This window comes from Apteryx rowi, unplaced genomic scaffold (genome assembly GCF_003343035.1).
Source record: "Apteryx rowi isolate R43461 unplaced genomic scaffold, aptRow1 scaffold_30, whole genome shotgun sequence".
Lineage (NCBI taxonomy): Eukaryota > Metazoa > Chordata > Aves > Apterygiformes > Apterygidae > Apteryx > Apteryx rowi.
In genome coordinates, this window is record NW_020449419.1 from 1,448,672 (window position 1) to 1,475,424 (window position 26,753).

The following is a 26,753-nucleotide window of genomic DNA, read 5'->3' on the forward strand; positions in this document are numbered from 1 at the left end:
GCTGACTGGTGCTACAGCTGTGCAAAAGCAGCTGTGAAGAGGCTTTAGGGTAATTCTACTTGGAGAAATATTAACTATTAATTGGATTTCTGAAGCAAAATCCTCACGGTCATACCCTGCTAAATGACTGCTCCTCTATTCGCTCTTCTCCTCCGTCTCCCTTTTTCCTTCCTGTTGATCGTTTATATCTTGTCGAAGGGCAGTGGTACAGCTTTGCAGTGCTGATGGTGCTGTGAGGTCTCGAGGGCAGGGAGATTCTCTTTAGCCAATGTCATTTCTGTTTGGGCCTCTCTGGCTGGATGCCACAGTTTCAAATTCCCTTCCTCCTGGAGAAACAGTGGGGATAAAGCTCACCGCTGAGATCAATAGGCATTTTTATGGACCCAAAGCAATTGGATTTGGTGGGAAGAATGGACTTTTTTTTTAATTAGCTATATGTTCCAAGAAGTGCTATCTTTGTACCAGGAGCAATCCTATCCAATTTTTTTTCTGGTCCAAAATGGCATTTCACAAAGATTTCTATCTTTTATTAGAAAGTGTTAAATAGAACATAGAAGCAAAAACTTGAGGAAAAAAATCTGCTTAGCTATAGTTGATTTTAGCTTATGAAGAATTAATGAATTCCTGGAATGTTTTTTATGTTTGCTCCTGAATCATACCCATATATGTTTCCAATTTTGTGTGTGCTTTACTATAAGCATCTGTATATGTCTTTGAAAAGACAAGATCCTCTTGGAAGAGGAAGCACTTGGGCTTGCCTATTTTAGAATAACTCATTTTTCCCCATGGATATCAAAGAAAGTATTGTAAAAGTAGACAGCTAAGTTTGATTTTGGTTTGGTTTTCAGTCGGGGCTTACTCCGATCCATGTTGCTGCCTTCATGGGACATGTAAATATTGTATCGCAGCTAATGCATCACGGAGCATCGCCCAACACTACCAATGTGGTGAGTAACATTTCTTTTCAGTGTGGCAGAAGTGTGAATGCATTATAACATGAGCACTGATGCACAGTGCCTAATTCTGGAAGTTGCCATCCACCTCCTTAGCAGTCATGGCTCCTGCTGAAATCACAGGAAAGTGCAGCCTGCAGACTCCTACTGAGGAAATGTTTGACAGGTTGAAGAAACCTCAAAAGAGACTGGCTTTAAGCAGACACTATTTATTCTCTTTATTTTCTAAGGAAAGAATGAGAACATACTCACTGTAGCTTCTCATATGTCATTTTTGAGATGTGTACTTGACTGTTGATCACTGTTTTCCCTGAACCCCGGGGGCCTACCATTTAAGGGAAGTTCTGCTGTTGTCAACAGATTGCAGCAGATTGTCAGGACATATTGCATGTGTCCATACAGCCATGCAAGTGCGCTTTTCTACTGGATGTGCACTGTGTGCCCTAAAGCTCCCAGGGCATGCGTAAAAACTGAAGTCATCGTTAGATGGACAGTTGAAAATTGAGAAGCAAATTGATTCTTTTTAACAGTTTGGCATCAAAGTCTCCCCTCCAACTTCCATATGCAGGTGCAGTTAAAACAGAATCTTTTATTAAAGTCTTCATCTGCAAATATTATATATATATATGCAACACCATTTGTAAATTAGCGAGTATTTAGACCTTAAGACATATCAATGTCCAGATATCTAGCAGTTTCCCTCCTGAATTCATTCTGGTTTCCTTGGATTTGTCTTTTGTTAAGTGCATGAAGCCTTGGATTTATGTACCTAGTAAAGATTTTTTTTTTCCCCCTTGTTCCCTCACCTGAGTGCTTGTCAGATATCAAATGATGGTAGGGGCATAGGGCATAGCAGAAGGAAAGCCAAGGAAGATGTGCCTATCTGAATATATAAACTTTGAAATAATTTTTAATTTTTGTTTGACCAAATTGTGAACCATTTGAATGGACATAATTTTTAACACTGTTAATAAAGTTCTATTGAATACAAAAATTGCAGTGTTTCTTTTCAGCAAAATTCTAAATACAAAGGTACTGTTGTGTTGAGAAACTAACCCAGAAATAAATTGCTTTGCAGCATACAGCTCAGAGATTGAATATTGACTTAATCTCCCATCTTGCTCTCAAATGACTCCTACAAAATATTTTTGTGGTGATTATTTTGAACTGGGTCACTGGTATTTTGTATTTATGAAACATGTTGAGTTTTGGTTTTCATTTGTTTTTTTCCTGGGATCTTTGATGGTGTTTTGTCTCTGCTGCCGCATGCTAGAGAGGAGAAACAGCACTGCACATGGCTGCCAGAGCTGGCCAAACAGAAGTTGTTCGATACCTAGTACAAAATGGAGCTCAGGTGGAAGCTAAAGCTAAGGTAAGGTGTGATGGTCCAGGTATAATAACTGTAGACTATTTATATTTAACAAAGCAAGGAGTCGCATTGTTCTTGCACGTCTCTTTTGGGAAGAGAAAGGCAGATGAAGCCATAGGTTTTGGTGTAATGACCACTATGATGTTTTGTTACATACTCTGTCACTATAGTCATGAGTGTGAGGCATGTAGGAGAGAAGGCAAGAGATATCAAGCTGGTACCATGCCTGTTTTTCACCAACTTTTAATATAAATTCTCCGCGTTTAAAGAGTTTTATTTCATATGGGGGGGGGGGAAATGCCTCAAATAAGCTTTTATTTCTGCAAAACTGTAATCCCTGTCCTACTGGTGTCTGCAGTCATATCCCTAAAACATCAGCCTGTTTGCATTCAATGATGCTTCTAAAGTATTCTAATACTTCTAAAGAACACCTCATAAAGAGCCCACCGCAGAGATGCCGGCTCTGACAGTCCTTAGAAAACAGGCATGGGAGCTTTGTGGAGAGGACAGAAAGGAGAGCTGGAGGGGCACGTCTCAGGCAAGCTGGAAATGCAGTGATACCATCAAAGGAAGAATAATTTACCTGTAGGAATTTCTCAGTAGCAGATGAAGATTAAGGAGAGCAAGTCTGGTAGTGGGTGGATGAATGCGGTAAGCTGTTTCGGTTGCAGTGAGACTGCTGTTGTGGAAGAATATGAAATTAATAAATTTACATTATTTCTCAGCATCTCAGAGTGGAATATAAGGGAGGATATTGTGACAACTAGTTGGAGATAACTGGTGCTGTGGGAGATGCTGTGAAAGGCAGAAGAATCAAGAGGGTTAATGGAGGGAAAGAATCAGGAGGACACTCGAAGAGCAGCAAATGGTTATGAGGATGTGGCTCAAATAGTGAAGGGCAGGTACAGGAGAAAAAGAGGAATTCCAGGGCCAGCACAGTCATGGACTTGCCCTGACTGTGAGCTGGGTTGGCCCGTCTATGGGAAGAGGGACCTGGGGCTGGAGAGAGCAGGGTGGACAGTCAAGGAAAGTCTAGAAGGCACAGAAGAGGGAAGTAGCACAGGGCTGGAAAAAAACAAACAGAACCTATAGAAACAATTGCAATTGAGGAAGATAAGGGAGGAGGAATAAGAAGTGGTCAAGAGACAGTAAAGATGGATACAAAATTAGAGAAATGAGAGAGTTCCAGGAAACAAACAGGGAAAGGAGATAAATGTAGGCAATAAATGTCAGCTTTAGTAGGTCAGACAAGGAAAACCTTTTTGCAAATAGTCATTAAATGAATAAAATTTCAAAGACATCTATTTTTCACTGTGAAATTATCATCTGTGAGTTGGTTCGCAAACAAAATTACCAGTAAGAATGTTTACATATAAGGAACTCTGACTAAATATTTATAGCAGATACATTTCATATCTGCAAACAGTCTGACAATAAAAGTGAATCATGTGGTCTGCAAATCGCCAAAGACATCCTGAAAGCAAACAGCTCGTGCTCAGAAGCATTGTCATGCAAATATTCTCTAAATAATTTCACGCAATGATTTAATTTGTGCAAACTGCCATTGCTTGTGATCAGTTTGTTATCATAAATAATAACTCAATGGAAGTAATAGATCATACGCCAATGTTATTGTTAGTCATGAGGAACTTGTGCGAAACAGGTGTTAAACTGGAAACATTTAAGCATAACGTAAATGCTCTCCAGCAATCGGAAGAGAATTACCCTGTGGAAAGGCAGCACTCATGTCCTGACACTGCCTCATCCTAAATCCCAGAGGTGTAAAGTCAGTATTGTAAGATGGACATGGGCAGAAGTCTTGCTAGCAAAGAACACCCCAGAACTTCTCTGACGCAGGACACAGAGCTGCACAAAAAGTAGTGAATTCAGTAGGGCAAGATGGGGAGAGAAAGATGTTTGAATAGTTTATGAGGAACAGGAAAAGAGAAAGTCACGAGCTTAGTTGCCCATACTGCTGTGATAGTGTGCTTATTCCAAAGATTGTGCAACTAAGAACGGGGAGGACAAAAATACAAAAACAAATAATGAAGAAGGAAGAAATTATCTATTAGACAGTCAGCATAAGGTCACAGATTACCTCAGTGTTTTCACTGAAGAAAAATAAATAAGATTTGAGATTCATGATAGGACAACCCTATACTTAGAATCAATGGGATTATGTTGTTCTGAATGAGCAGTTGGAAAAAGAAAGTGAATTTCAGCACCACACTGGGTTTTTTCTTCCTATTATTTTTTAAATGGTTGAATTTAATTATGATCTGTTTCCTTAAAATTGTATATAGATATTAATCTTTGATTTTTTTCATTTTAGATACCTCCTACTGTAAAGCCACAAAATATCAAACATCAAGCAAATAGTTCACCAATAAAAAAACGCAAAATACGTTATCTAGTACAAGTTACTAGGCAGTAGTATACTAGGCTCTTCAAGTCATCCCAAACAATGATTAAGTTGTTAAATATTGCTGGGAATCATAAAAGAGGCCAAGATGTGGGGAAAAGAGGTATGCATTCACTGCATTCTGAGAAAGGTCTCAAATTCAACAGGAAGCTCCATGCAATTTCATGGCAAAGCAAAGTGAGGCAAGTCCAGATTAAGAAAATTGGTCAGTTTTATTTACTTTTATGGGTAATGTATTTGTATGGAACATTTTGTGATGCATCAACAAAGCACCAGGTATCTTTACGATATGACAAAGAGAAAACCAGGGTTCAATATTCAGTAGGTAAGACTTCAGTAGAATTAATATTCATCTGGAATTTCAAAAAGCAATAGAATTCAGGCAAATATTTTCTATTCAAATATGAACCCTTGCGTTCTTATGTAGGACTATACTGTTTTCTGTGTGTTTAGGATGACCAAACGCCACTGCACATTTCTGCTCGACTGGGAAAAGCTGATATAGTACAGCAGCTGCTACAGCAAGGAGCATCTCCAAATGCAGCTACGACGTCTGGCTATACACCCCTGCATCTTTCTGCTCGAGAAGGACATGAAGATGTAGCTTCTGTTCTTTTGGATCATGGTGCATCTTTAGCTATCATTACCAAGGTAAAGAAGTTGCAAAAATGATAACTTGAATGGTAAAATAAATTTGTAGCAAGTGCTACTTGTGAATTAGATACTTCAAGAGTCATATATGCATACAAATAACGTAAGAATGAGGCTGTGCTTTGTTAGAAGGGTACAAAGCTTTGTGTTTTTATCTCAGAGCCTGAAGTATCACGTATCCAAGTGATTAGACATGCATTTGTTCCAGAATGAGAGGAATGCAGGGCAGAAATTCCTTACGGCAGTTGATAAGCTGTTACCCATCCTTGTCCTTGGACCGTTGGTGGTGTGAGGACAGGAACTGGCTCTTCCCTTTTTACAAGTCATTTTAATGTAGATGTGGCTTTCCCTTGCAAAGAACTTCCAGGCCTGTCAGGGCAGTAGGAATAGCGAAGCTGTAGGCTTGCTGCCTCTAGGGGTGCTTGGACTATGTGAGGGGCTGGGAGGAAACAGCAGTCTCCTTGTAGGTCAGAGTGTTCTCTGCTCCAGACTTCTAGACACTCTAGGAAAAAGAACACCTGAGGCTGCTATGTTGCTGTTTTCTCTTACAGAAAGGATTTACTCCTCTACATGTGGCTGCAAAATATGGGAAAATTGAAGTAGCAAACCTCCTGCTGCAGAAGAACGCATCTCCAGATGCTGCTGGAAAGGTGGGCCAGAAGAAACCACTCCCGCTTGCATAGCAAATGCCTATATACACATAATAGTCTAATAATACCATCCTACCTACTTACCACCACACACACTAATATTCATAGCTGAGGTTTAACTGGTATAGATTTTATATCCCAGTCCCTCTTGGGGCTGCTAGGAGTCAGCAGACTCTTGACAAAAGTGACTTCTACTGTCATTAATTGACAACGAAATTATGTCCTCTGTGTATCCATCCAGGGGAATGGAGGCAAACCATTCCTTAGCTTTCTGCTCAGACTATTTACAATCCTTATCAGAGTTTTCAGGCAGCTGGCTCTGCTTCTCCTGCTCCCATGACAGGGGCAAAGCCCAGTAGGACCTCAACCTTTTTAAGCCAGCCCAGCTCAGATTTTCCCAGATCCAAGGGATGGCTTACTTATCCACTGCAGTAAAAGAAAAACTGCCAAGGGCTTGACCTCGAGGTCAAAATTCTTCACCTGCTCTGTGCTGGGGGCAGCACAGATRTGCACTTCTCTGTCCGTCTGAGCTTGGGAAAAGTTAACTGGGCTTTCACAGCTCAGTAATGATTTTTCAGATCTGTTTCATTTTTTGATTCAAAAGTTATTAAAGACTCTCGATACATAAATGAATAATAACAGTGTCTTTTTCACCTTGTCTGCTCTAATTTTCCAAACTCATGAGTTTTCCCTGGAGGTGGTCTGTAACAGCACTTGTTTGTTCTGCATGTGTTTTTAGAGCGGTTTAACACCACTGCATGTAGCTGCACACTACGATAATCAAAAAGTGGCACTTCTACTGTTGGATCAGGGAGCTTCACCTCAYGCATCTGCCAAGGTACAAGTACTGGCTGCTCTGGGGGAACAATACATAAAATTTTTATATCACTTTATTCCCTATCTAGCTCTTTCCTTCCAGAACGTATATGCTACAGCTTGCAACAACAGGGACCCTTTGACCTTGTTTATTAGTGTCTCACGTCCACATAAAGTTCTGTAAGCTGTTCAAATGGTTCCACTGGTGAATAAAAAAGAAGAAAAAAAGCAAGTACAGATGTAGAAAAATTTAATGTTTTTGGTTCCAGTGAAGTTCCATCCTGCTGAATACTAAGCCTTGCCTTCATTTGTCTGGTCTCCTTAGTACCTTCTCACAGCCAGCCAACTTTATATTTTTGCATCTTACCATCTGTGTAGGGTTGGGAGGAGTCTGGAGTTACTGCCTTGCTTAGCAGAGGTAGTGCTCCTGCATTGCACCACAGGATGATTTTTGAGGTGTGATATGTTTTTCAGTACAATGTACATAATTATTAATGTGCTTCATCATACTTGTACCACAGTGTAAATGGACTTTTGAGAAAATTAAACAACTGGTCACAGCCCTGTTTGGATTACAGTTTGCTGTAGGCAAGGCAAAACATAGTGTAAGATTTCAGGGGGATGTGAAAGAATAAACATTTGAATGTGTAATGTGTAATAGTTCTATGAATAGAAAAAAGAATTTAGAGAAGTCTGAAGTGTCTGTATCTTTTGGGGATTGGGGGGGATTGCCCAGCAGTGATAAGTAAAACAAGGTTGAAGAATATGTCCAAGTGGGGTAAGCACAGTGTAAATACCCCATCTGAAACAGCTCAGGTATAGTCCTAAGATCATCCTGAAAAAACCCTGTGGCAAGGGAGAGCTAGTGGAAAAGCCAATATCATATATAGAAGGAGAGCCCCTCTGCACGGCTAAAGAGGAGAACCGAGCCTCCTATAAATGGGAGGTCCCAGAATGTGCAGTGCAAAAGAGAGGAAAGTTAAATAAACATGGTTAGCCGGGAGCAACGGCCCAGCCTAAAATCAATAACGTCGATAGTGCCCCAGGAGGTGAACTGGAGTGATCTCTGATCTTTTACTGCTGCAGCACAGTGCTCTTAAATGCCACGGTGGGGAAGGAAAGACCTCCTGAAGGGGGCAAGAAGACCCTGACCCAGTTTTCACTGAAAGAAACAACTGTCAGTGGAAGCTGTGCATCCTGTAAGGGCAGGGATTGCTGCACCCACAGCCAAGGGCTTGGGAAGCCCAGACCGAGGGGGAAAAATTATAGTATAATAATAAACTCGTGTATCAGTCACCTTGACTTTCCCATCTGTAACCAAACTGTTTTTTAGATGCCACTTTGGGCCTTCAGTGCCAGCTTTAGGGCTTCCTAAAACAAAGCACTTGCTAGTATTCTGCAGCAAGTGAGCTCCAGCAACACATTGAGCAGAGCGTCAATACTAAATAAAATTAATGGTAGCATGTCTGTTGCTTTAGGCACCCACTGTGCAGTCATCTGAAAGATGATGTGGTAACAGCAGATGATTTCCTGTTTCTTTTGTGAATGTGGTATAATAAATAATGCGTTGTCATATATCTCATCACTAGCTCCACAGTCAGATTTGTCAGCAGTTGCTCTCTCTCTACCCCTCCTCTCCCTACACTGGTCTTACGAGTGGCTCCTTAACCTGGCACGGCAGCGTTTGCCTTGGATGCCAGTGATGGGTGAAAGGATGTGGGAAGTGGCCGTGGTCACGTACAGCAGTTCTGCTATTCTTTCTTATAGGCAAAAATTAGGCTTGTGCCTAATTTTAATTGGCATCTATTTTATGTTGCCCCTCTTCTTTTTATTTCTCAAGCCTCAGTTTTCTTTTTTCTCCCTCTATCTTTAACCTCTTTCCTGTTTTACCTCTTTTCCCCGGCAGCTAGAATAATTCAGTGCTGTCCCTCCAAATATCTCCGTTCCCTTCTGTGCCTATTCGTGGTGACAGAGCACAGGCCTTATCTTGGGGAAGGATGCAGGCTGAGACTGAGCTGAATTTCAGCTTTTATTTTTCAGCTTTCTTGTTGCCTTCTCTTGGCAACCTGCTGCTTTCCATTCCACTGAAAGCAACATATGTCCGTTTCTGAGGAAAAGGCATGAAACTGCCTTGGTGTACACGAGCTCAGTCTGAAATACACGGCCCGGGGAGTTCAGCCCAGCTGATAGGCGCTCACGCGGGATGGCTGTACTACATGTCCGTCCTGGGCAGGGAGTCCGAGGGACAGGATCGTGTTTGTTTTTTCTGATGCGCTTTATCTTCAAAGGGAACGTAAAGTGGCCTTATACTTTCCTCATGAGCTGTGACACCGCGTTTTGTGGGCGTCTTTGACGTGCCACAGGCTGCTTTGGGGAGGTGCGGAGCACCCCCAAGCCGGGCGAAGTCGGGGGAGCTGCGCTTGGAGCACAGAGCCTGCGCTGTGTCCTGCTGACCGCCCTGCGGTACCTTGGTCTTGATTAAATCGGCATCGCAATCTCACCCAAAGGCTGGTCGTGCCTTGGTCAGTGTTTGGTATTTGCATGCTGATCAGTTATTCTTTGTATCTATTTATCTGTTTTCTGCCAAATTCTTTCTCTTTTAGAATTATAAAATTTTATCAAGCAATAGATACTGCTTTTATGTTCTTACCAGTGGACTCACTAGGTGCACATACTGGAAGGAATAAAATAATTAAAGGATGTAAGCCTGTAAAGTCCTGTACTTTAATTCTCCCTTGATCTGAACCAAAACAATCTCTCAGTAAGGTTAGAGTAAATATTGCAAGAAAGACTGGCCATATTTCACATATATAATGCTTTGATTCACACTGGGAAATGGGAAAAAAAACAATAACAGCTGTTTCGAGTTATGAACACACATCCTGCTCTTATCTGTGTTAAAGATTTATATGTACACTTAAGGAAAAGTAACAAATGTCTGTGAAATGAAACTCAGATTCCTGTTGCTATAGGTTTCACTGTTCTGAATGGATAATTTTTTTCCCCAAATTTGAAAGGATCATCAGACTTCTCAGAATTGTCCTGGTTGTAGCAATCTATTTAAAAATAGATTGCTTAATGCTCTGGTATGTTCATTTGTACAACTAGCTAATACTGTATTTGGTTACGTTTGGCAGAATTTTTCAAACTAATCGCTTCATAGAGTCAAGTAGGTATAGAAAAGTGATTTTTCATGTTGTTTAATGAGTAGCTTGCAATGAAGTGCTTTCCGTTGACAGAACGGTTATACGCCACTGCACATAGCTGCCAAGAAAAACCAGATGGACATAGCAACTACGCTGCTGGAATATGGTGCTGATGCCAATGCTGTAACCAGGCAGGGCATTGCCCCTGTACATCTTGCCTCTCAGGACGGCCATGTGGACATGGTGTCATTGCTTCTTACTAGAAATGCTAATGTAAATCTCAGCAACAAGGTAAGCATTCCCTCTGGTGCTAGGGCAATAAATAAAAGTGGTGACAAGAAAGATAGGGGCCTGCAAGTAAATTTTGTCCGATGCGATTCTGCAGGTTTTGAAAACTACTGCAGGTGTTTGAATACGTATCATCATTTCTTCTGGCAATGAGAGTAGCATGCAGCGTTTGCTGTGTCATATTGGGTGAACTGTATCTCATAGTACCCAGATTTTGTAGTACCACATGTTGTGGAGGGATTTATTAATCCATCTCCCTTCCTTCCACAATACGCTAGTCTGCCAAAACATGTCCACAGAGAAAAAGTCTTCCTCACCCCAGTGGTTAGTGCGGTGGCCAGTGTCATTTATGAGCCTTTAGATATATGCCTGCCCCTTAAGCGATGGTAACAACTAACTTGTTTAGAGAAGCTGAATTTTTTATAGGATGATAACAGTGAGGTTGTCTGAGATTTTGTTCATTAATTTAAGTAATTCTTCCTCCCCAAGGGGCATTCCTCATAGCACAGTGATTTTCAGTGTAATTTCTCCTGGGGACTGGAAAGGGAAGTCAGTGGATTTTAGTTTCTGTATATATGACTTTATAGGCCATTAAGTCTGCTCTGTGGTAATGTTTCTAGCAAATGGCAGCCTTCATTCTATAAATGCCCCCTCCCAGCCATCAGGGTTGTTGTAAAGTGCAGTTTCAGTGTGGATTTATGTGGCTGAAGTAGAAAGATAAGACAGAAATTTTTCATAGAGACTGTTTCTCATTCGCAGCAGGTAGAAAGACTCCGTGTCCTCTGAGGCTGTGTGTGGCACTTCAGAGTGCTGCCATGTTTTTCTGTTTCTAACTTTACAATTTGTTTATTTTTGGTCCCTCCTTCAGGTAACTTCTCTTGCAGATATTGACTTTCCCTAGACTTAATCAAGTGTGTGGGCTTGTGTGGTGCAGGGTGTGCTTTGTATCTGCAGAGTACAATGTGTCGTGTGTGCATTTTGTGTCACGTTGGCTATCGTGGTTTTGCTGCTGAGGCTAATGCGGGGAGTATGATTGCTGCTGCTTGGCGTTTTGATTCAGGCCCACCAGAGGTTAATTACCTGCAGCATCCTTCAATCTGTTACTACTCAGTTGCAGTCTCTAGTTTCTGATTATACAGGTAACAGCGCCCTTTGAAAACAGTTCCCTTGCACTCAGCTTAAGGATCCACTTTTCATCAGAGCTCAGCACCTATATTTGGAGCCAGACATTCAAAGGACGTCGACTTTTCTTTTTTGCAACAGGAATAAAGGGGCCATTCATTTCTTCCAGGGTCTGTGGCATGGTTGGGAGCTGAATACTCAGAGGCCCATGCGTGGGCACTGAGCACTTATTAAACCTTTTAAAAAGGGCTGGCCCATAGCATCCAGGCCCCATTAGCTAACTTACAATTGATTATTTTTATATATTTGTGTAATGCAACCCACCTGAGTTGCATTGTCATAAGCATTGCCCATTCTCCCAGCCGGCAGCGAAACTCTTGCTCAGCGGTTACTACCTTTGGTAGGACGCCCACACTGCAAGGCATGGGTGGAAGGTGCGGAGGTGGCTTTGGGTTTAAGTGGTAGGAAACTGTGGTAAGAAACTTAACAAGTGTTTCTGCCTGATATGCCAACCGCTGCAGCTTGCTGTTCTGTCACCCAAGTGAAAGAGAGCAGGGGCAGGAGGAGGAAAGAACTGTAACTTGCAGGGAAAGGAAATTCTTTCCCATTCCTAACAATATCACCTCAACAGATAATCTCTTCTACCCCTTTTGTATTAGGTCTTTTGTATGACAGAAAGTTGCATGGCTAGCTGAGGTTTTAAGGATCTTAGGTCTAAAGTTTGGAGAGGATAAGAAAAGTAATGAGCTATCCAAAAATCCAGATGTCAGTTCATATCATCTAACAAGTCTGCATACTCCCTGGGCTGAGAGGAACAGGCCATTCAGAGAAATGTAATTTTATCATTTTTGTCTGTCTTTTGAGTATAGAAACTTGATCAGTAAAAGGTAAGGTTTAAATCTGCGTGAATGTTGTTCCTAGAAAACTTGTAGTAAGGTAAACAATCATTCAGTGTTCCTTTAAAAATCTTACTCGTTCTCAGAAAGTGAAATAGCTGGGGGAAAAGAAATATCTTGCAATTTTTCTTCAAGTGCCATAATATAATTTTCTATCTCACATTTAATGCTGCACAAAGAAATGTTCCTTGTGTAAAACACACATTAACTTGCTGGCTTTCAAATTGTAGTTTCCTGCAATTCAACACATGTTATCAGTAAGCACATCACACAGGTAAATTCCACCTTCGCTTGCAATTTGTCCTTTCATTAAATGCAGTAGGACTTTTTGAGCATTACCAGTAGATAAATTTGTCTTTTAGTATTCATGCGTTTCCTCTGAAAGATTGTTACCTGTTGCTCCTAATTTACAGAGTGGACTGACGCCGCTCCATCTGGCTGCTCAAGAGGACAGAGTCAACGTAGCAGAGGTTCTTGTTAACCAAGGAGCTGCTGTTGATGCACAGACAAAGGTATGAACATCACCGTAAATATGTATTATTTCCTTTCAGGGAAGCATGAGCCTGGGAACTAGACGAGTATTCGATTTCAGGGTGAAACTGAACTAACAGCAGTGAAATATTCCTCGTAATAAGTTGTTATAGAATATATTTTGAACACTTAAGACATGTAGACTTGAATGTTTAATATTATTATGCTCAGTCCAGTAAGCTTACTTTTTTGCCAAATATTTAAATAATATTTAGATTGTATCTTACTGTGCTATTTTACTGAAGGAAAGTGACATTAATCTCTTTTCTATATGTAAGAAATCTTTCAGAAAAGCTAGAGCTCTCTCTTCAGAAATATCTTAGTCTTTCACCATACCCATAGCATCAGCTACGTTTTTGTAATTTTTACATGTTGCACGTACTTTCAATTCAGCTGACACGAAGCAATACATAGCAGAATTGTTATTCAAAACATCTGCATTTACAGAAACGCAAGTGATGTAAATGCAAAGTAGGCATTCCTGGTTAAGTGGTTAATATTTTTCTCCTGATTCATGAGACTTTATGAAATGAAGTAGTCTCCTTTCCCTGAGCTGATATGAAACATCAATCCATAGACATGGTTCTGCAAGTGCAAGCATCGTTCATATGTAAGGACTACCTTCTATTCCTACAGCTTCGCTCAGCCTGCATGACTAGATGCCTCTGAATGTCTAAGCTGCTTCCTTTTGCAAAGTATGATTGGGTGGGTCATTTAATAAATGGGTGCATAATAAGGAACTGACTTTTTCTGGTGTCCCAAATTCAGGCCAGACTAGTGTTCTCCTGACAGAAATATGGACATATTAGATTCTAGGTAAATATGGCTCTATTCTATCTTCAAAAATAGTATTGCAGATGAAACGTAGCTCTTGGGAAAAAATTTAAAATTGCTTGTTTATCGCTGTTATCTAATATGAAGTACATAAACACAGTGGTCATCCATTTCAAACTTAGTTGCCTAAGCGTAGTTTTGCCTAAAGTAAATATTTGGACTCTTAAATAAGAGAGACCCAACTTTCCAAGGTTATCGGGAGATGGTTTGGGGGACCTCCAGGAATAGTACCTTCCTACTTCATGGTATTGATTTGGGAGTGATGGCCATGGCTAAAGGCCTGTCTACAAATAGTTTTATACTTACTAATGCTGCATACAGTGCTCAGAAATTAAAGATAATGATCTCAGTGTTGATTACACTTATATTCTTCATGCATTCTCTAGATCTCAGAATAATTCCTTTAGAAGGGTAAGAAATCAGCTGTGATCAATTACTTGGGCTGTAGCTGATCGGATCGACTAAATGAACCAAGTTTCACAATCTGACCTGCACGCTTTGTGCAAATTAGCAACTTTCATAACTCTCTGCTACATACATGTCCCAGGGTGGATGCTGTACTTACATCCCTGAAACATTCCAGTGTATCAGAGCAATACCGCAGCAATATTACCATTATAGCATCACACTGACATCTCAAAGAAGGGCTGAATCCAGCATCATCTCTGGCTGCAGGTCAGCTAAGATTAGGCAGCTGATTATAATCCATGGCAGAGGGAAGAGTCATTGGGATCTGATTTCCTACTGCATAACTCCAACTGCACCTTTGTGTTAAGCTGCTGATTTCAATAACGTTATTCTGGCATGAAATTGAAGTAGCTCTGCTGAAATTCTAAGGGTTACTCCGTAACATATCCTTAGTCTCTGTTTTACAGGTTTGGGTTCTTATCATCAGCTAAATCATCCAGCAGCAGATGAGATCTGCCCTGGTTTGTTCTTTGTACGATTTCCTCAGATGTATGTGGTTGCCTTTCTGGAGATAGTTCCTACCTAGTTTGAGTTTCTGCAGTGTGACATTGCAGAACCTGCTGTATTAACTTGGTTGAGAGCTGAATTGCTTCTTAGCCCATAAAACTTGTCTCTGAGTGTTTAACTTTCTCCCACTCTTCTCTGTCCCACAAATAGTAAATAGTTTAAGGAGATATTTACATTGACAGGTGCAGGCAATCATGTGTACACTTTACGTGCTCTCCAGTGTCCAAATAGGATCCAGTTCTGGACTAATGGCCTTCTAGTCACATTTGCATGGTGCGGAGCCTGAGGTACTGTCACAGCTGAGAGGGAGGGCATGTGAGTTGGTCTCAGGGCCAACCTGGCGCAGTTGCCTGGCTCTGTACTGAACTTTGAACCTGGCAGGTTGGGAGTGCGGTGGAGAGACACATGGAAAGGGGCTCAGTTTCTCGTTCAGAGATCACTTCAGGGTGGAGCTCAATTTCTTCCCTGCATATCTGCAAATTAACCTAGTCAGCAGGTGAAACCATATACCAGGAAAAAGAATTTGGTATCTTATGTGACTATCTGCAGCTTGAATGCTGTCATCAGTAACAGTCATATTATTTTCAAAGAAAGAGAAAGTCTCTTGGTGTTCGCCCAGATTAAATCCACCATTCCTCTGTTCTATATGCAGCTAATGCAAGCAACATGTGGGTTTCCAATATACATCAGCCTTTATGGGAGTGCTTTGTCATGGTTGGGAAGCGGGACAGGGACTTGTAGGTCAGGCAAAGTTTCCAGTGTACTTAAGCAGGACAACGACTTTTCAGTGTGACATATCACATGTCTGGGAGAATATATCCTGTAGGACTCCATGGTGGAGAAAGCTTGCAATGGCTTGTCCTGCCACCTACCGTGCTGATTCTCCCTCTCTGCTTTGGGGACTGCGTGTTCCTTAGGAAGAAAGTGCCTGGGTGCCCTGCAGAGTTGTGTTAGAGCAGGATGAGATGGATGCTGTTCAGTGGCTTCCTCATTTCCCGTCAGTTGGGTTTGCAGAGGTGAGCCCTCGAGGCTCTGCACTGCCAGCCATGCTGAGATCATCCGGCCTTCTACCATGCCAGGAATCCACTCGCTACAGCCTGTGATATAGGGAAAGTGACAGTGCAGCGCCTTATATTTTAGCAAGGAATAGTTTCTGGATGAACTGATGGTTGTCTTGAGTTCATAATGAAAGAGCTGGCAAGCTCTGAACCTCTACGGTGAAGGAAAAAGCAGCACGGTGTAAGAACTACCACACCTTGTCCTCATGCACTATGCAGGTGAAATTTAGATTATTGACTTTTAAAACAGCAGCTCTGTAGTTACAGGCTCTCTTGTTTATCTGGATGGTGGATTAACTGTTCTGTGGGAATAAAGGCTGTGCGCACGCTGCCCCTAAAGCCAGAGGCACCAGGAAGCAAGATATAGCAACAGCTGAGTTGGCTCGAGAATCCCTGTCGCTTTGTCTGCGCTATACTCTCCAGCACGTCAAATTCAGATTCATTACCTTGGGCGTACAGTTGCAGAGACATGGTCATCTGTGCCTTAAAAGTCAAGCCACACAGCTCAGAGCGGTGTTATACCAGGACCGCCCCGTTCCACCAGCAGCGCCACTGCTAACCTTCCATTTTCTTTCCTCCATTTCACACCCATATGCCTTGTTACCCTATTTATTATAGCATGGGTGATCCTTCTTTGTTTTTTCCTTATTTAGGTTCTCTCCCCATCATCTTCCTTATTTTCCCAGGTTAAAAAAGCACTGGCTGTGTCACTCCAGTACAGTATCTGTCAGCAGAGGGAAAACACTTAATATCTTAATAGGTCATTCAACTTTTTGGGTAGGCACCAATGCAGTATCATCTTCCACTTCTGGAACATGTTCTTTAATCATCATTTATATATAACTTACACTCCCTGTAAAAACATCTAGAGTTTGCAACTCTGACACATGGGAGTCCTTACCCTTGCTCAAGTTCTGAGGGCCACGCACATGATTTGGGGTTATTCAGGGGATTAAAAGGGAAGATTGGACAGTGGCATATTTTCTCTCTCGAAGTTATAGCAGGCAAGAAGAAAAAATCTAATACTACAGGAAATCTCTTGTGCAGGAGATTAGTGTATATGATTAGGATCGACTTGCTCTAAAACCTATGAGCATTTTCAAAATTACTCTCAGACCAAACCATTGCAACTGTGATTCTTTGTGTGTTTCCCTCCCAAGAATGTTTTTTTCTGAACTTTATTGTAGAAGACTGCATGAAAGGAATGTAGCTGCTGGTTTTGAAGTTCATTTATTGACAGTGTTATGGGATCCTTCTGGTTCTGTAGCATCAATTAGCTAAATAGCTGCTAATCCCAGAGCTGCAGGAGCCTCTCTCAGTCGTGCTGAGGAGTAAACAAGGCTGGTTTAGTGCACCGTAACTGGTGCTTGAGAGGCCACAAGGCTACTCTTGCCACTTGAAGATGGGGGTTTGGTATGTTATCTTAAGCCTAGCTATGTTAGGCCAAACTCCATTTGATAAGCCACAGAAAACAGCCCATCTTTACTTAATATAAAGGAGGCAAGGCAAATGACGGAGTGTTGGAGAAGCAGAAATATTAAAATGCGCTTCAGGCTGTGAAGCTTCAGAGCTGCTGCAGAACCCTTCACGTGTCAAAAGCTTTGAAAGGAGGCTTGCTGGTCCGAGGGGGCACGCGGGCATCCAGCTGCACGAGCAGCGCCTCTTGGCCTTTTTGCCCAGTGGGAACAGCATTTGTAGGTCTGAACTGTGAACTATGCTCCAGCAAGGTGTGTTAAAGTGTATTTGATGCTGAAACCCTGTGTTATGTAATATCACGCTTAACACAAGGAATGCTTATGTTACACGTAATATTGGGGGTTATAAATAAATCTGCGGACACAGATGTGAGCAGATTTTCCTTCTCTGATGGTAGTGTTAGGTGTGTAAAAGCTATAGCAGTACATGTGATCTTGCTGTTGTTGCAGGGCCTTTATGCTGAAAGCTGGCACGGGTAAATACTTTTTCATGGCTCAGCAAGTCTCCACATGTCATTTTTCAACTGTTTTTCCTATTGGATAATGTCTTTGTAGCTTATAGCATTACATTGATGGGTTGGCAAAATAAGACCAACAAGGGAAGAGTGCTGGTTCGGTCAAGGACAAAGAGCAGGATTTGGAGCTTTTATCTCAGCGCGAGTCATTTTTGTCAAAACAGTTGTTACGCTCTGCTTGGTGCTGGGTCTCTGTCAGGGGAACTGATGGTCTCACAGTCCCTGATTGACCACTGTTTGGATAATAAAGCCAGTATTAAACTGTCTTTTGTTCCTAAAACTAGTGTTAGTAGGAGATAATGGTGACTGAGAGTCCATGATGTTTTTTTGCAGGTTGAGCAGGCCATTTATTTCAGATTTATTCAGGGAAATGGGAAGATCCATCTGCCTGCTCTGTTCTGACAGGAGTCCCATAGCAGCCCTGAGCACTACAGCAGTTCAGAGCTGAGCCAAGTTTTACACCAGAATACCTAATTTTCAGATGCAAACAAAGGATGGGAAGGGAGCAGCGAGGGTGGAGAGCACTATCAAGGATTGCTTTTACGCAGACTGAACTCTCAAACACAGATATCTTCAGTATATTTTCATGGTACATTATCTGTCTCTCCTTGGCTCAATTGTTATCCAGACATTTGTGTGGAAATTTCCACCCTAATAACATGCAATAATGAATCTTTGCAAGATATTTCATTATGTCAGGCCCTGATCCAGCAAAGCTGTAAAGTGTGTGCTTACACGTAGGTCTACCTGCTTTATTGGATGGAGGCTGAATGCTTCTGTGGTCTTTGGATTGAGAGCATTTTCCAGCCTAATCAACAATAATACTGTAGTTTCACTGTCTGACATTTACAGCAGAAAAACAAAAATGGAGCAGCTTGGGAGTCAGCATGACTAGAAAGAGGCAGTAATTCAAGCTGTTAGGATTTATAGTTATTGCTAGTGGAGAATATTAAAGTAATACACTGACATGATATATAAGACTTGTGATAATTTCCCTCAGAAATTGAAGGGCACAAGAATAAGGCACATTATGTATTTCTGTGTGTTCCATTAGAATGGAAACACTCAGAATTTCTGGGGTTTTTTGGTTTTTTTGGCACTTATTCTTGTAGCTTTTGATAAGCCCTTCCCAGCTGCTAACTCCCATATTGCTGCTAGAAAACAGCTAGAAGCAGCAAGGCCAGCTGATTGCCAGAAGGTGATGGGCTTTAGAGCTGTATTAAACAAAACTCCTGATTTTCTCGGAAGTAACTTTTTAATATTAGGAAGTCTACTAAGTCTCTGAGAGCTTATGCCAGTAAATATGACTCTAAATCTAACCTGCTGTGAAGAAATGTATATAATCGTGGGCTTGCTTTTTTTAATTATTAATTATTATTGAAGCAAGATATTTTAGCCTCCTGTATACATTTCTATAGGGACTGAAAGTAGCAAGCTTGAGTAGCATTGAAAATTGCTACTTTTATTGTTAATTTGATCGTGTAATCACAGAATCTGCCAGTCAGAGTGATTCAGAAATATTAACAGAATATCCATCTGCAATGAGGAAGTTGGGAATAAATATAAATTTAATATTTTCCCAAACTAGAAGCAGTTCAGTGCTGGAATATGTACTGTAGCTGAGAAGCAAAGGATATCCTTTTTGGGTCTCAGGATCAAATGGGCATTTTGCTAATTAATTTTATTTTGACCAATGCTATCACCGTGAACGCTGCTGGCTGTGAAAATGAAAGGTGCTCTCTAGTGCAAGAAGAGGTCTCACGTGCCCAGTGTATCTGTTGCACTTACTGCTACCACTTCTCTGTCACTCTGTCGTTGGCGATCATGCACTGCATTAGGTACTGCCTCATCAAATATGACATGACATGACCACAGGCTATTACAAACTTAAAAAACCCCAAAGCTTCCAGATCCCCAGGGGTCTCATGGCCAGGCAACATGCTGTCACATGGGCATCAGAGTTCAGATGGGGAAACTGGTGTTTGCCTGCCAGGCTAGCAGGTGCCGACATTGCTACCCAGACTGTGTGTGATGCCTCCAGCAGAGAAGCCGCCTCGTGGCGAGTCCATCTCCAGCTGCCGAACCTGACCTGGCCGGCGGCACGGATGGCTTGAGAGGGAGCTGTCTTCAGCCTTCGCCTCTGGGACAGGGAATGATAGACCGTGGTAGCGAGAGCAGTGAATGGGAAATGTCGTGGCAAGGGTTTCAAAGCCTTCCCAGTTTCTGCTACACATTCAGAGGGGAAAGAGAAAAAGTTTTCACTTCATCTTTGATTTAAACAGCTAGCTGGTCAGGAGTAACAAATAGCACCAACAATTACTCGTTTAGTGATTTATGAAGGTAGCAAATGTAAAATCTTTGTATTTACCATTTGTAGAAGGGAATTAATGGCATAGTGCCGTAAAGATTAGGGTTTAGACAGCTCCTTCTTCAACATTTGTAGTTGTAGGCTGGAGAGAGAAGTCTTGCCCAAGCCTTTACAGATCGTTTGAAAGAGAGGATGTATAGAGTTGAGATCAGCTGGTCTTGGCTCTCGGACACTCCTCAGTTTTTAATGTTTTGGGATTATTAGCAGGGGGTTCCTGGTAGGTGGCCCTTGACTTTGGAATACATCTCCCTGGTTGGTCTTACAAAGTCTGATTTTGTTGGCCTTGCAGGTCATGTTAAGAGGCCTATGTTTTGAAGAGGGAGAAGGGAGTTAAGTTCTTATATGAGGAAATTTCAGTGCATTTTTTGAGATGATGTTTTGATAGTTTTACCATGTTTTAATCTGAATTATCTTTGGAAGTATAGGAACAGGGGTCACAGAAGCTGCATTTGACATACATGCATGTGAGTATGTTCAACTTGCTGCTGACTTCTCAAGCCTGCAGCCAGCTTGGGGAGCACTGTTAGACTAGTACCCTGGCGTTGCTAGTAAGCTATCGGGTCAGCCCTGTATTAAAAGTAGTTGTAAGACAGGGTTCTGGTGTTCAGTACATGATGACTGCATTTTAACCCATATTCACACTCCTGCCACTGTGCCCAGCTGTAGTGGGGAGAAGTTCCACATAGCCGTTTGGCATCTGAGCCAAATGAGTTCATTTAAGTCAAGCGAAAGACTCATTTTGCTGATGTCAGTGGGGTTTAGATCCAGCACTATTGCTTGCAATGATTAAATCATCCTGGTTGTCAGAGGTAGTAGTTTCTTTAGATGGTAGATGGTATGTAATTAACTGAAGAAAGTATACACACCCTAATTTAGCGTAACTGGCACAGCTACCATCTCCTAGCATGTGTAAATACAAGTGGGATTAGGTAACCTTGTGTGCAGTACCGTCAGAGGTAGAGTGATGGGGAGAAAAAGCTACATCTGTTTAAAATTCCTTCTAGTGGAAATAGTTCACGTTTGAGGGTTTCTTTATTTTCTTTCTTCTGGACAGCTGTGACCTAGTAGTTCGAGCATAGGTGTAGGACTGGAACTCCCGAACTCCGGGCTGACCGCAGGCTTGCTGCCTCGGTGCTTTACCCTAGCCACACCTCACTGAGGGGGACACGCAAGCGCCCAAGTGACGGGTGATGCAGAGAAAGAATGGCAGGCTACCACTTTTAACTCTGTGTCGCTAGCCTTTTCTCCTCAGAGCAGAAAAGCAGAGTCACTTTTTCAGTTTTGAACATTGACTAGAGAGGCAGGAGCCTGGTCCATACAAGACCAGCCATCTTCCAGTGTTTCTACCCCCAAGGTTGGCCCTTGGATCTAGTTCCAGGTCATTTGATCTAAACTAGTATATTTTTCTTTTGGGCCATGTCTGCTCTGGAGCACTCCAGCAGCCTTAGACATGCATCATGGCCACATTTCCCATATTATACCTGACCTCTCTGCCACTAAAATAAATGTTCTCAGACAGCTTGACATCTTACTTTTTTTCTGAAAGGTGCATGTTTGCAGGTGAAGAGCACTGCACGTTGGCAGTATATTTTACCATGTGGTCAGTGCGTTTGTGTTCCTCATCAGTTATGATTTTTACAGCCTAGTGATTGATTTTTCCATAAGCGTTGGTAATGAGCATGATGCCAATACTGTGTTGGAAGCCTCACTGAGTAGAGAAAAGACATATTAGAGTGGCAGCGTAGTCTCATCCCACTGGCAGGGTGGTGGAGCCCTGTGTGAATACTGCTAAGATGACCCCTCTGGCATCCCAGAGCCAGTCAGGTGGGCCCTTAAACCTGACCTTTAGCAGGGAGAGGAATGCTGATGACTCACCTCAGGAGAAGGGGAAGCCACTCATCCATCCCTCTGAGCCAAACACAGCATCTGCTCCAAAGCCATCCAGCTACTAGTGTGAGCGGGGAGAGGCCTGGGGAAAAGTGGCCTCTCTCCATGCAGGAAAAAAAAAAGTAAGTGTCCTGTTTATAGGTGGCCAGCTCCTCAATTGTACTTGTGCAGCTCCAGATTGATTATAACTAAGTATGTTTGTTAAGGAAAAAGGGAGAATGTTGTCTTGCAGAGAAGATAAGGCAAGAAAAGATAATTACTTTAAGAAAGATAATCTAATCATTTCTACCAAGTTAAGAATCTCAAATAAGACCAACCTTTTGAAAATTTCTGACAGCGTTCTCATTAACGAAGGGATTAGAAGAAGAGGAGAGAGCGGAAGCTTTGGTCCTCTTTATTTTGTTGCATTGTATATTAAATTTTAACTGTTGATTAAAGTGTTTATTAAAATTAACAGATTTCAACATGCTGTTCGAATTATTTAAAATCTGTGGGTTTTAAGCTGAGAAAATGCAGAGTCAGCATAGTGACTTCTTGATTGCTACCTTTTTGGTTAGGTTTTTAAGTGATAGTTAAGAATCTTCGTCTATGACTTGCTCAATTTTTGGAAAATCTTCAAAAATATTTGTACTTTACTATAAAAAGACATTCAGTTGTGTTTATGACATTTGGTAGGTGAGCCCAACTTCCTTGTTTTGTTTTACCATCTCATGTCCTGTCAGCTTCCAGATGYTGTTGCAATACTTCACAGACATTTTTAGTCTGTCTGCTAATAAAAAAACAGGTAGTAGGGACAGAAAGGAGACATTCAACTTTCTCATCATTGCAGTTGCCAGGAAAAAGCAACTTCTTCTAGTTTATGTAACACAAGGCCAGACACATGAAAAAAATGAGACCTCCTTGTCTTAGAGCCTCAATTCACCAGTAGGTATTCCAGTTTCTGTAGGGATATACTGTACTGCTGCAGGTGGCAGATCAGTCGCGTTGTTTCAGGCTTTACCCTCTGGCCGTTTTAGGCGGAACGGATGGGCTGCCAATTGCACTGTAGCTGAGGCAGCCCTCAGCATGCTTGATTTTTAGAAAGTCATTATTATTTACTTACTTATTTATTATCACGCTGTAGTAGGACCAATCACAAATGTGAACCCCACTGTGTAAGGTTTTATATGCACATTTATTTAAAAAGATACTTTGACCCAAACCCTATAGTCTGAGCATTGGTGAGAGGGCCAAATCTTTATTCAACATTGCATGTGTTGAAGATTACAAAAATACAGGGCATTCAGAGAGGTTCGCAAAGACGGGGACTGCACCATCATCAAAGGCGTATTTTCAAGGCTGGAGGTTTTTCACGTAGGCCGAAGGAACAAAGCTATAGAGGATGTGTGCCATTTCATGTCTGCTTTTGTCAGGGGATCCACGGGGTTATTCACATTTGTTAACCACTTACCTCCATTCCAGATGGGATACACGCCTTTGCACGTTGGCTGCCACTACGGAAACATAAAGATTGTTAACTTCCTTCTGCAACATTCTGCGAAAGTCAATGCCAAAACGAAGGTGAGTTTCCGCCTCCACCTGCTTCACTTTGGCAAGGTGGGGAGCGGGCGGTGCACACTGCAGCCGTTTCCGTTTCCCCTCTCCCCGCAGAACGGGTACACGCCGCTGCACCAGGCTGCGCAGCAGGGGCACACGCACGTCATCAATGTCCTGCTCCAGAACGGCGCGGCGCCCAACGAGCTCACGGTGGTAAGTGCAGCAGCACGGGCAGGCAGGAGGCCGTTTCTCTCCTACCGGGCTCAGTCGTTCCACCCGGCGCGCAGGGTTGTGCCACAGCTGCATTTCAGCAGCGGAAATGGGAGAAAAGTGTGTGTGGAGCTGAGAGGAAAAGAGCACAGGAAGCCCATTCCCCCAGGCACCTCTGTACTCCGTGCCATTATCTCTTTCACAACTAGAACAGCAAACATTTGACAGTTTACTTCTTTCTATTTCTATAAAGAGTTAAAAACTTAGTTACATGCCCTCCCACTCCAAATTCTTATTTTTTATTTACTAACATGCAAACATTTCTCAGCCTTTATTGTGCATTTTTCTACAGGCCTGTTTCTACTCTTAGCTTTGCTAATATTAAGTTCTTGTTATAAATATTTCAATTGTTAGAATGGAAACACTGCCCTTGCCATTGCTAAGCGACTTGGCTACATTTCAGTTGTCGACACACTGAAGGTGGTGACAGAAGAGACGATGACTACAATTGTAAGTACAGCTTATTTCAGTAGGGAATGGAAGAATCCTGCCTAGGCCAATGTATTCAGCATTGTTTAGTTAGTTAAACTTCTACTAAGATTTCAATCTAATTTCTGCCTATCTCCTCTCAGTAGCATAAAGTGGATATTCAGTCAAATATGAGCAATATTGTTTTTAAGGTGGTGGACCTGATTAGGATGTGTGCAGAGAGAGTGCCCACTGAGCAGAAAGTGGACAGGGTAAATGACTGGTCGTTGTTGGCAAGTTTGTTTAATGCACATGTTGTTTACTGCGCAAAACACACAAATGGAGGCAACTCTATATGGGAAAAAACATTCCTAGAGACTTCAGTAAATAACATTCTTCTCCCTTTTGAGAGGGTGCAGTTTGCCAAGGGACTGATGTGTACTGGGTTGTATTTGGTCTAAGAGCAGCTATGCCAAATGAAAAAGTGGTTGGAATTCACTGAACATCTCATCACATGGTTTCTGGCTTCTTCTGAAAGGTGGTTAAGGGCTGCCTGTTCGGCCCACTGCAAGCCGCCTTTGCCAGCTCCTCCAGCCCCAGCTCACCGTTAGCTTATGTGCACATGAACTCAACCTCCTGTATCTTGCCTCTCAGGAAGGCTTGTTACAGCATTAGTCTAGAGATATTAAAAGGGTAGAAATGGTCAAATATTATCTGCTATGAGAAAAATGGAGATTCACAGAATCCAAAAGATTTATCAAAAAGGTCTTTTGTTCAATAAAGGTTTGCCAAATTGCTCAGTGAAGATTGTTTTCATGAAGCAAAGAGCCCCCATGAACCACCATGGTGATAAAGACAAAATTTAGTCTTAAGAACATGAATTCAGAACCTTGGCTTCAAACTGGCTTTTTCCATTCTTTGATTTTTTTTTCTGATTAAAAAGAGAGAAGTGTGTGTGTGTGTGTATTTTTAGGTATATCAGAGACAGAAAACAGTTGCTATGTGTTCCATGTTTTGTCATCATCAATTTGTGTAGTCTTTTAGTGCAAGCAGGTGGTTGCAATACGAAGAGTATTTGGGGTGACAGGCAAATTTTAGCTCTGCTACTTCATGTGCCTTTTCTGACTGTGACTTTCCTGGCTGCTTCTGTAATTCAGTAGCTTACATAAAATCCACTTGCTCTTTTTGAATGGTACAAAAGATAAGTTTCAAAACAATACAATACAAATGAAAGTGCCCCAAAAAATCATGGATCTTTCTTACAACCTCTCTCTAGGCTCTCTCAAGAACACATTTCTCTCTAGAAAGATTCCAAAATATTTTTCTGTAACCTAAAAAATCAGTTGAACGAGATTATACAGAGTAGCATAAACTTGAATTTGTCTGACATGCCAGCAGATAGCTGCAGGAAAAGTAAAATCAGATTTTTATGCTAAGAACTCCCAATATGACAAGCCTATTTTTAGCTTGCGGAACTAATGAGCTGTGTTTGTGCCACATGATGAAGAATGATCATTTGTTATATTCTGTAGATGAAGAAGAGTTAAGTGAAAGTAGACCAGGCTATGAATTGTGCTAGGAAAAAAATTTATATGCTGGAAGGCCTATGCTATCCCAAATAACTCCTCTTTTACTTAGAGAAGCCCAGAGATAACTTCCTTTGAAATTGAAGTATGCTGCTTATCAGTCACAAGTGTATAATTTCCAAACTTTGGAAGCCTAGATATGAAATCTGATTTCCAGCTGAGGAGCTTAAAAACTCAATTCAGCTACTGAGACTGTTTTTTGAGGCATGTGACTAAACAACTCCCAAAGGTAAATTTAATGAAACCAGAGACGAACATAGCTAATTTTACTGTGATTTATACTCAAGCACCAATAAAAATCCAATATTGTCTGAAAGACTATCCTGTGATTTTGCTAGTTTAACAGCAATGTGTTAAAAAGATTTGCAAGTAATTCCCACAAAACAAAACAAGTGTGAGGCTTTTTATAAGTTCTATGATGTTTGAGCATGCGGGAACTCTTCTGTTACATGAAGTGATGGCAGTAACCCAAGAAACATAAACTGCCATGTGACTATTTATGAGGCCAGACAAAAAATGAAATATTTTAAAATAAATGAAGATGTAAAAGCTGTTTGGTCCTCCAGACCTTTGCTTATGATTTGTTATTTGTATGGGAAGGATGAGAAGTAATGGTGGTAAAATAACAATAAATAAAGAACGTGGAAGGGTGTGTTTTTTGTTTTTTTTTTTTAAACTCCACAGCACTCCTTGAATGCTAACTCTGCAGAGTCTTCTGCATGACCTTACACTTCAGTGGTGCTTGTTGTGCTGCATGCCAGCTGGAGAGTAAAAAGTGCATGTGTGTGTTATTCGTGGGATGTATAGGTATTCTAGGAACAGATTTCAGGCATTCATAACATTTTTTTTCAGCTTCTAAATTTTTCTATATTATTCTTTGCATCTGAATCGATATAAATATCATGATGAAAAGGAACCGCTTCTGAGTGTCTTTCAGGCAAAAATTCCTTAGGGGAATCATTTAACCTTCATGGGGTTAAAATTGTTCTCAGTTGTA

At 41.5% G+C, this 26,753-nt stretch overlaps 1 protein-coding gene across 1 annotated transcript in view; it reads left to right on the plus strand.

Moving 5' to 3' along the window:
* The window catches only part of ANK3 (ankyrin 3), a 207,430-nt gene that overhangs the window by 102,036 nt on the left and 78,641 nt on the right, over positions 1–26,753 (plus strand). Inside the window, exons 12-21 of the mRNA XM_026069950.1 lie at positions 849–947; positions 2,227–2,325; positions 5,198–5,395; positions 5,947–6,045; positions 6,785–6,883; positions 10,101–10,298; positions 12,727–12,825; positions 23,418–23,516; positions 23,607–23,705; positions 24,117–24,212. Coding sequence (XP_025925735.1) covers positions 849–947; positions 2,227–2,325; positions 5,198–5,395; positions 5,947–6,045; positions 6,785–6,883; positions 10,101–10,298; positions 12,727–12,825; positions 23,418–23,516; positions 23,607–23,705; positions 24,117–24,212 — 1,185 coding nt within the window. The remainder of the gene's footprint in view (positions 1–848; positions 948–2,226; positions 2,326–5,197; positions 5,396–5,946; positions 6,046–6,784; positions 6,884–10,100; positions 10,299–12,726; positions 12,826–23,417; positions 23,517–23,606; positions 23,706–24,116; positions 24,213–26,753) is intronic.